This window comes from Loxodonta africana, chromosome 18 (genome assembly GCF_030014295.1).
Source record: "Loxodonta africana isolate mLoxAfr1 chromosome 18, mLoxAfr1.hap2, whole genome shotgun sequence".
Lineage (NCBI taxonomy): Eukaryota > Metazoa > Chordata > Mammalia > Proboscidea > Elephantidae > Loxodonta > Loxodonta africana.
Window position 1 is genome coordinate 36538013 of NC_087359.1, and position 10094 is coordinate 36548106.

The following is a 10094-nucleotide window of genomic DNA, read 5'->3' on the forward strand; positions in this document are numbered from 1 at the left end:
GTCAGAACCTCACCTGAGTCGGAGTTCTTAGAAACCTCATTCTCTTGCCTAGAGGCCTCTTGAGCCACATATAAAGTCAGGCGATGACGGATGGGCCTGGGCCAGGAAAACAGTCTAGGTATCAGCCCTTCATTCCTGAACTCGATTGTACTTGTACCCCCATCCCTGGGAAAGTCCCTGGCTTCCTCCCAAGTCTCTGGGGAGGGAGGTCACCAAGCATTTCTTAAGTACTTAATGAACGTTGGACCTGGAGGTAGAAAAGATGAGAAAAACCTATTCTCTGCCCCCAGAAATTATGTGAGGTAGATGGAATGGCCACAGGAAGGTGGGGGTCACAGGAGCCTGACTTCAGCCCAGTCTTGCCAGCCTTGCACTATGACCTCAGGCAGATCACTGTTCTTGGCCTGAGTTTCTTCCTCCATAAAAGGAGGAAGTGTTACTAAGTGGTCTTTAAAGTGCCTTGTGACCTGATCATAACTATGCAACATCCTTGCTAGCTGAGTTAGTAAGGGCCACTTCAGTGGGAAGAGGACATGTTTGGCAGTGCCCAGCACCTGGCTCTAAGTGTATTGAAAAGGCGAATTCCATCGGCAGCTCCACAGATCTGGATAAGGTCCTGGCGGGTAAGCTTCAGCAGATCAGTGCCTGCAGAGTCAGACAGGGCCAGACTGAGGGAAGAGGCCTGGGATCAAGGACAGGAGGCAGCGAACACAGGCCAGCAATAGTCTACAAATAGACCTAGTATTATGCCTAGACATAGGAGTCAGATTTGGATCCCAAATCCCAGCTCTGCCCCTTGTTAGCTGTGTGTCCTTGTGCAAATTATCTAACCTCTGTAGGCCCTTTCCTCAAGAGGCAGTGTGTAAATTACATAGGCTAGTACATGAGGAGACAGACTGGCACAGTGCCTGGCATCTTGTAGTCCTCAAAAAATGTTAGTTGAAGGGCACACAGCAAGCCAAGACAGAGACAGGCTTCCTGCCTCAGTATCCCACCCTCGGTCCCCTACAGGTTTGGCCTACCCGGCAAGCCTCACCAGTGAAGTTGGCCAGGATCCGACAGTAGCTGGAGAACCGATGCCGATGTAACCACTGCTGTGTCTCTGGGATGGAGGCTCCAGGATTCAGATCCTGAGGCATAAAAAGGGCCATCCAGGTAATGCCATAGACACTTCCCTCAGGTAGCCCACAGACTGAGAACAAGAAAGAGGAGAAAAACAGCCCCTGCCCTTGGGAGCCCCCAAGTCTGAGAGGTGAGGCCCCAGTCCTATCAGGAAACAAAACTTACAATCTGTGGCCATACCACATCTTTCCACCAGGGGGCAGGGTAACCCTGTTCTGGAGAGTGCGATGAAGCCACTGAGAAGACTTTGGGGCAGTGGTTGTGGTGTTGGAAGGGATGGACTCACCTCAGCTAGGCTGCCCCCTAAGGTGTCCAGAGTGTATGATGGTGAGGCGCAGAGCCTGCAAGGAAGAGCAGAGACTCAGGGGCTCTGCAGAGCAGTGGAGCCAGTCTCCCTCCCCACCCGCTTCGGGAGGCCTGCCCTGGGAGGCAGAGCCTGTCCTGTCTCAGCCGTCCCATTCCACGTGAGCCTCTTCCTTCACCTCAGCTGCACCCTCAACCCTGCCTCTTCCCCCATGCCTGGGCTGAGGGGGTCTTTACTCTCACCCCAAAACCAAAGGGCTGACAGGACAGTGATCATCCAGCCTCACCTCTCAGGGGACAGGAGCTTGCAGGGGTGAGGGGAGGTCAGAGCCAGAGGGCTGAGAGGTGAGTGGGGCCCTGCAGTGGGTTCTGGCCAGGGTGAACACTGCTGGCAAACAAAGGAAAGGTCAGCCTGGATGATCCAGGGCAGTGGTGGCTGTTCACACAGCTACCCCCACCCCCCACCACCCCATCCGTCTATGTATAAAGACCTGGCAAGGGGCTTGCCCTAAAGGGAGGCCCTGACAAGTGGACTGAGTTTCAATACAAGGGAAGACAGTACAGTAGCCTGCAGGTCTGGGGCATTTGGAGAAGGCTTCCTGGAGGAGCTAGCCAGGACAGCAGGAAGGGAGGCAAGTTTACAGAGCCGTGGGTACAGAGGTGAGGAGAGGCAATGGCAGACTCAGGAGGGGGAGCCTGGAGGCGTGAACGGCAAGGCAGGTGTCAGCTCCTGAAAAAGTGCCGAGTTTGTCCTCTGAGGGGGATGGGTAGAATCACGGGGTTGTGTTTATCCTGGAGCAGGCATAGCCCTGAGGCCTCACTTTTCCCATCTGTACAATGAGAATCTTTCCCCCAACCACTGCCCCGACACACACACCTCCACGAAGACCGTGCTCTCACAGGCAGCCTGGTACTTGTCTCTCTCGTGCAGAGGCTGTTTCTCAACCTTCTCCCGGTCAGTTTTTAGTTTCCGGTCAGCTCCTTTGGGCTATGAAGGGTGACCAGGAAGCTTCAGAGGCTCCCTCTTTACCCGCCTACCTCCCTTTAGGAGGCTCCATGGGCTCTAAGAAAAAGATCAAGCCCCATCGCTCTGTGTACAGAGAAGGGAACTGTCCCAGAGAGGGGATGCACTGTCTGGGGGTCTACAGGGCCAAAACTTAGGCAGCCAGTGGGGCAGGGTGACAGCTCTGGAAGGAGAGAAAAGGGGCCTTGGTGCTGCCTGTACCTTAAACACCTTGATGAGGCAGCCAGCTGAATGCAGGTGCTCAGGCGGAAGCTCCTTGTCACTAGGCTTAAAGGTGTCAATCTGGAGGCGGAAGGGAACGCCTTTCTCTCCACCTTTCTTTCGGGGAGTGAACTCGGTGCTAATGCAGTGAACCTGAGGTCAAGAAAGGTAAAGAGAAAACAGGATGACTCCAGACTCCACCCACATTCAAGGGATCCCACCCAAAATCTGTTAGTTACCGCCCTGTTACCTGTTAGCCACTTAGCCACAGCAACGTTTCATCCCCAGCCAGCATCTATTCTTAAAACATCAGTTTATTAGATTCTTTCCCTTGTTCAAAAATCTTCAGGGTCTCTCCATGGATATAAGAGGAGGAGCAAATTTCCTGACTGGCATTTGAGTGTGTTAATGGGTCAAGACACATCTTCCGGCCCGGCTATTCTCCCTCAACCATCAAGGAACCACTGACCCCCAACACACCTTCACAGTTCTCCTTAGAGTCCTCTACCTCGAAAGCTCTCCCCACTCAATCTGAACCCCAAGTCTTTCTTTCTAGGGTAGGGTTTCCAGACAAAATACAGGATGCCTCGTTAAATTTAAATTTCAAATAAACAACAAATATTTTTTAAGTATGTCTCAAATATTGTATCAGACATAGTTGTTGTTCATGGCAACCTTATGCATAACAGAATAAAATGCCACCTGGTCCTGCTCCATCCCCATAACCGTTGCATGTTTCAATCCATTGTTGAGGCCATAGTGTCAGTTCATCTCATCGAAGGTTTCACTCACTTTTGCTGCCCCTCTACTTTACCAAACATGTCCTTTTCTAGCAATTGGTCTTTCCTGTTGTGTCCAAAATAAGCAAGCCTAAGTCTCATGATGCTTGCTTATCTAAAATTCCAATTTAACTAGGTGTTCTATATTTTATTTGCTAAATCTGGCAATCCACTCCAGGGAAGTCTCCTTGCCCTGCCATCCTGCACAGGCTGCAGCCTCCAGGCTCTGGCTGGCACCAGGATCCTGAGGACAAGTAGGACCTTCCCCTTCCTTCACTCCCATTGCGCATTGTAGCCCTCTCACAATTCTGTGAAAAGCAGTAAAAGGGTCTGCCTTCAATAAGTGAGGAAACGAAGGCTCACAGAGATTATGTGACCTGGGCAAGGCCCATGCTAGGAAGTGGTGGAGCTGGAATTGTGCCATATCTCCCTGGTTCCTAGTCCAGGTGCTTAGAACGTGGTGAGTACTCAAAAACAGGACTTACAAACAAAATACTGTTTGACTGTAAAGGTAAAAGTATTCATTTGGAGAACACTGAAAAGATATAAAGAAGAATATAGGCATCTCTCATCACCCTACCTCTCAGAGGTAACATTCGAGAATTGTTTCTTCCCATCAGTTCTCTGGGAAATTACATATGTATAATTTCACACACACACACACACACATGCACACACACACATACATACACACAGTTTTTTTACTAATAGGAATCAAATTTTAAATCAAAATTTGTATTCCGCCTGTGCTTATAGGAAAGCAGTTTTCCCTTGCCATTAATTATTTTGCAGAGACATCATTTTTAATGACTACGTAACTTCCATTGTATGTCTCTACTATTTGTTGTTAGGTGCCATTGAGTCAGTTCTGACCCATAGCAACCCTATGTACAACAGAACAAAATACTGCCCATCCTGCACAATCCTCACAATCGTTGCTATGTTTGAGCCCATTGTTGCAGCCACTGTGTCAATCCATCTCTTTCAGGGTCTTCCTCTTTTTCACTGACCCTCTACTTTACCAAGCATGATGCCCTTCTCCAGGGACTGGCCCATCTGATGACATGTCCAAAATATCTGAAACAAAGTCTCACCATCCTCACTTCTAAGGAGCATTCTGGTTGTACTTCTTCTAAGACAGATTTTCTTGTTCTTCTGGAAGTCTATGGTATAATCAATATTCTTCGCCAACACCAGTTCAAAGGCATCAATTCTTCTTCAGTCTTCTTTATTCATTGTCCAGCTTTTGCATGTATATGAGGCAATTGAAAATATCGTGGCTTGGGTTAGGTGCACCTCAGTCTTCAAAGTGACATCTTTGCTTTTTAGCACTTTAAAGAGTGTTTCTATACTATAATTATTTAAAAGTCAATCCTCCTCTGATGGTCATTTTGGTCATTTCAAATCTTTTAATATGAAAAACAGTGTTTCCATGAACAGCTGATAAATATATTTGTATGCGCTTACTTGAACACCTGCTATAGGATAAACTTCTTGGAGTGGAAGTACTAGGTGAAAGAATGTGTACATTAAATTTAATAAATTTTGCTTAAGTGCCACCCTACAGAATAGGGGTAGGAATTTGTATTCTCAGGATATGAGAATTCCTATTTCCCAAAATCTTACCAGTAATAATTTTAAGACTTAGCATTTCTCTGACTGAATTTTATAAGTTTGAAATATCTACATTTACTGGTAATTCATATCCTTTGTATATAAATTGCCTGGTCATATCTTTTGCCTATTTTTCTTTTGAGATTTCCTCGATGTTTTTCTTATTGATATGTGAGAACTTTTTGTATCATAAATATCCTTAATATAACACATCGTGTGCCATACACGGCAAATATTTTTCCCATTGATGCCTCCTTTTAATTTTGCCTATTATTGGCAGACCATTTCTTTTTATGAAGCTAAATTCTACCCTGCTTTTTATAGCTTCCGCCATTGCTTTAGTGTTTAACAAGTTCTTTCTCCCGCCGAGATTTGATAAACATGTATCCATATTTTTTCTTCTAGTTGCTTTCTGGTAGTGGTTCATTCTTATGGTCCCCTCCCTGCCCAAACTTGCCTTCCTTTCCTACTTAGGCTGCTGCCACCCCCATAGGACCTGCTGCCTCCTCCCAGTCCCAGCCGCAGATTCACCTGCAGGAAAAGGGAGGTCTTCTTGGTCGGGTCCCAGTGAAACTCCACCGTGTTGAGTTGTGAGGGCAGTACCTGGGGTTCTATCAGCCCCACGGACAATGGCACATCTGCAGAATGGCAATGAGGAAGGGCGGCTCAGCCCTCCCTGTCCATAAGGGCTTCCAAGCCAGAAAGCAATCCCAGAAGGGTCCTGGGCCCTCTCACCAATGTCCAGGATACGATCTCCAGGCCGGCTCCACTTCCATCCATCCAGCTGCTGCTGCTCCGTGTACTGCAGGCGCCGGTCATGGAACACCACGCGCACCACGCTCTTCAGGCACAGGAGGGCATGGCTCAGGGGTCAGAGGGTGCCAGTCCCTCTACCTGCGATACACCAGCCATCCCACCCTCTCCCCTACCTTACTTCCCATCCCTGGGAGGTATGAAGGACTGAGAGTCACTAGATCTGTGTTCAGATGCCCATCTGTGGCTCACAAGCTGTGGAACTAGCGAAGTAACCTAGAGACCCTGAGCCTCAGTTTCCTCATCCGCCAAATTGGAAGTTAATCCCTTCTCACCCTTAGTCGCTCAACTCTTTCCTTTGCAACACTTGTCACCGTTTGTAATTGCATATCATGTGTATAATTTACATGTCTGTCTCACCAAGTGGAGTGCAAGTTCCCTGAGAAATGGACCTACATCTGTCGAATCCCTAGCTCGGAAAACAGCTTCTGGCCAAAATAAATATCTTTTGAGAGAAAGAATCGCCTGAGTGAATAATACTGTGTAAATATATTTCTAATCTCAGTTCTATTACTTCCTGGCTGTGTATCCTTGAGAAAATATTTAACCTCTCTGTGCCTCAATTTCTTCAAGAATTTCTTCCACCATTGAGCTGTTGTGAAGGTCAAATTAAATGATGGAATAGAGAGAGTTCTACTTGACAATGACATCACAGTGATGACTTTGGCTACCTGCTCAGAGGGACAGTCACATCCAACCTTTGCCAGTTCTGGGGATAGGATACACCTACCTTTAGTAGCCGGGGACACTGGGTGGCATCCCCCAGCTTGGGGTTGCAGAGCAGCCGCACCTCGTAGGACTGGCCTGGGAGGAGGTTGGGGGATGTGTGAGCCCCACTGAGAGGCAGAGGTGGTGCCTACCACCCGCAGCCCACCCTGTACCAGCCTCCAGAGCTTGCTGCTCCTCCCCAGCTCCTTCCCTGCCCCAGGCCCAGTGTACCCTGGTTCAGGTAGGTGAGGGTCTCCTCCTGCTGCTTCACAGCCGGTGAGGTGGCAGCACACAGAACATACTGGAACATGGAGCAGGGCAGATCCGCACTGGGGATGTTAGGAAGCTCTTCCTGCTTCAGGTAGGGCAAGGGCAGAGGCTCCCTGCGGGGACAGGAGGGCACTGCAAGCCTTCTGCCCTGTCCAGCCCATCCCCAAGGAGTTTTGACCCTCCTTCCAGGGAACCCACAATTTCCTCTAACAGGCATCCTATCAGTCCCTCCACCCTCTGTGAGGCCTTCCTGGAGGTGCCAACCCCAGATGTGTGGCTGTCCTTCTAAACAGCTGCCATCAGCTGCTTGTGTTTGCAGCCTCAGGACTTGCCTGATACCCAGTACACACCCAACAAAAATGTCCTGAGCGGGTGGGTGGTCAGGTTGTTTGGAGATGTTCCAAACCAAGCCAAACCCAGTGCCGTCGAGTCGATTCCAACTCATAGCGACCCTACAGGACAGAGTAGAACTGCCCCATAGAGTTTCCAAGGAGCGCCTGGCAGATTTGAACTGCCAATGTTTTGGTTAGCAGCTGTACCACTTAACCCCTATGCCACCAGGGTTTCCGGAGATGTTCCAGGACCTACTAAATTCCAGGTACATTCAACCACTTTTCCACCATCAAAGGAACTCAAGAACAGGAAGCCCACTCCCCTCAGCTTGAAACACATGGCCTTATCCGTGCCTACCCACCTTCAAATCAGGGCCTTACCTGAGCAGGCTGCTGGGGGGGCCGGGGTACATTTCCCCGGGACTGGGCCACAGGTGCTCCTGCTGGTTGTGCCAAAACAGCATCTTGGAGAGGGAGCAAAGCCAGTTGTGTGACAGTAATCTTAACACTGGGTTGGGCTGGACCCACTGGGCCACCCACCTGGAGCCTCAGCCTTTATACACAGAGGCACACTGACTGGAAGGCGGGGCAAGGCCTGGGGCTTCTCATTGGCTAGGCACCAGGAAGCTTAGAAAACTTAGGACCTGAAGGGGCAGCCCAGGCTGGGGAAAATCAAGAGCCAGTGTCCCCAGGGGTCCCCACCAATCATTAACTTGAAGGGGAGATGTTGGTGAAGTAAAACAAAGTCACAGAGATGGACTTCCACTTCCCCATCCATCCCCAGAGGCCCAGGGACATCTCTCAGACTTCAAGACTGGCCCCAGATCCATGGGCCTTACAGAGTCCTGGGGACCCCTGGGCAGAGGCCCCTCACATGACCCCTGTGGGAGGAGCCTGTCCACTCTAGGGGACAGGAGAAGCAGGCACACAGCATTACATGGACCCACAAAGGGCCTTTGCTCAGTATGGGCCTTCTCTACCCCCACGGTGAGTGCACACACACATACAGGCGTGCACACACATACAGGCGTGCACACACACACAGGCACACAGGTGCAGTAATGGCAGGACACCTGTCCTTTCACTGGGAGCTGCCTGGCTAGGGGACTGGAGTTTACAGAACACAGTCCAGCTTGTTGTGGAAACACCTCAGGAGTGGCTGAAGGGGGAGCTGCCTGCCTGAGGGGAGGATGGGAGATGCCAGGAGTGCCCCCTCTGGCCAGGGAGGGCCAAGGGCAGTGGAGGAGCTCCAGTGGGGGCTGGTCTCTGACCCTTCACTTCCCTGGAGCACGGGATGGGCTCTGTTTATGGACAAATGCAGTCAGCCTGGGGGAGGCTTTCCTTCCCCACACCAGCACCTGTTGTCAATGTACACAGCCCCAGCCCCCTGCACTCACCCATCCCCACTAGTGTGTTGGGTATAAACAGACCTAAGGGTTTGCAGAAAGCAGAGACAGGGCTCTGACAAAGTGGCCTGACCTGATGTGACCCTGGCTATCTAGTCTTCATGATTCTGGGGAGTTACCTGGGGGAGAAGGAAGACCAAAGAGGTTTCCCCCTCCATGTGGGCAGGGCACCTACCTCCATCTCCAGGTACTAGGCCCTTGGTCCTGTACATGCTTTCTCCTCCCATGAGACTATACTAAATGGAAAATAAACCCAAACCAGTCACCATCAAGTTGATTCTGACGCATGGCGACCCCATGAGTGCAGAGTAGAACTGCACTCCATAGGGTTTTCAAGGCTGTGACCTTTTGGAGAGGGGAGAAAAAGGAGTGGCAGTCCTGCCAGGCGGGGCTAAAGAAGCCTGAGTCCCCAAGATGTTTAAGCCCCCAAGATGCTCCATGATAAGTTATCCTCAGGACTGAGAGGACAGGCCCACTGCCCAAACTGAGAGTTGAGGCCAGGAGGCACCCACAGAATCCTCCATGAGAGGGCAGAGAAGGATCCCAGAATGGACTGAGGAGAGGGAGTAGGTGGGGTCCCAGAAGGGGTTGGTCCTTGCCTGGGAGGAACAGGCAGTCTTGACTGGGGCCGGAGCCCAGGAGACCAGCAGACCAGGTGGAGGCTTGTGCAGGGTGTGGAGGCAAAATGGGAAGAGGCTGGTGTGAGTACCCTGCAAGGACACCACCAGAAGCTGGTATGGAGAGTGGGACATCAACCCCAGCCCCAAAACCCAGCCCTTCACCCTCTCTTCCTCCAACTCCCTCTGTTGCTGCCTCCTCCCATTCCACCCAGGAGTCAGGGCTTCTCTTCCCATCTGGGTGTGGCTGGGCCTGCCCTCGTGGTGCAGTGGTTAAGAGCTTCGGCAGAATCCACCACCTGTTCCTTGGAAACCCTATGGGGCAGTTCTACTCTGTCTTACAGGCTCGCTATAAGTAGGAATCAACTCAACGGCAATGGGTTTCAGTTGTTTTGTTTTGTTTTGTTTTCTCTGGAAGGGAAGAAGCCAGGGCTTGAGGCAGATGGAGCTGGGACTGGCGGTGGCTCTGGACCCGCCCCATTCCTCGGTACTCCCTGGATCAGGCACAGGGCAGGGTCTAAACCACCCTCAGGGGCCTCAGGAAAATTCTGATCTAGCCCGTCACCCTGCAGAGCAGTCTCAGGCCCTGGGAGGGTGTGAGGCTCCATGAGGCAAGGGTGCTGCCCATTCTCCATCTCTTCACCTTTCTGAACCTGTTTCCTTATCTGTAAAATGGCGGCAAGGCCTCCCTCTCACTCAGTGTGGCAATGAGTATTAAAGAAAATCCTGTGGAGCTGCATATCACTCCCAGGTTTAATCCTCAGGAGCTTCCCTCAGGGCAGCTGGGGACACCACAGAGGACCTCAGTTCCCTCACCAGAGTCTAGTAGTGGGAGTACAGACAAGACCTCCCCAGAACCAGAAACACTTCCACACACGGGTCATTTCAAGGACAATTTTTGGGTG

At 50.8% G+C, this 10094-nt stretch overlaps 1 protein-coding gene across 1 annotated transcript; it reads right to left on the reverse strand.

Annotated features, from left to right (window-relative positions):
• Nucleotides 1-517: 517 nt before the first annotated feature.
• On the reverse strand, nt 518-9824 carry LOC135228012 (transcription factor CP2-like protein 1). The gene is made up of 13 exons (XM_064270324.1): nt 9681-9824; nt 9172-9282; nt 7548-7630; nt 6796-6947; nt 6587-6660; nt 5779-5884; nt 5575-5681; nt 2651-2803; nt 2303-2413; nt 1713-1810; nt 1409-1463; nt 1023-1130; nt 518-682 (listed from the first exon to the last, which is right to left on the reverse strand). Exons 1-13 carry the CDS (start codon nt 9822-9824, stop codon nt 518-520), a joined length of 1467 nt encoding a protein of 488 aa, XP_064126394.1.
• Nucleotides 9825-10094: the final 270 nt, after the last annotated feature.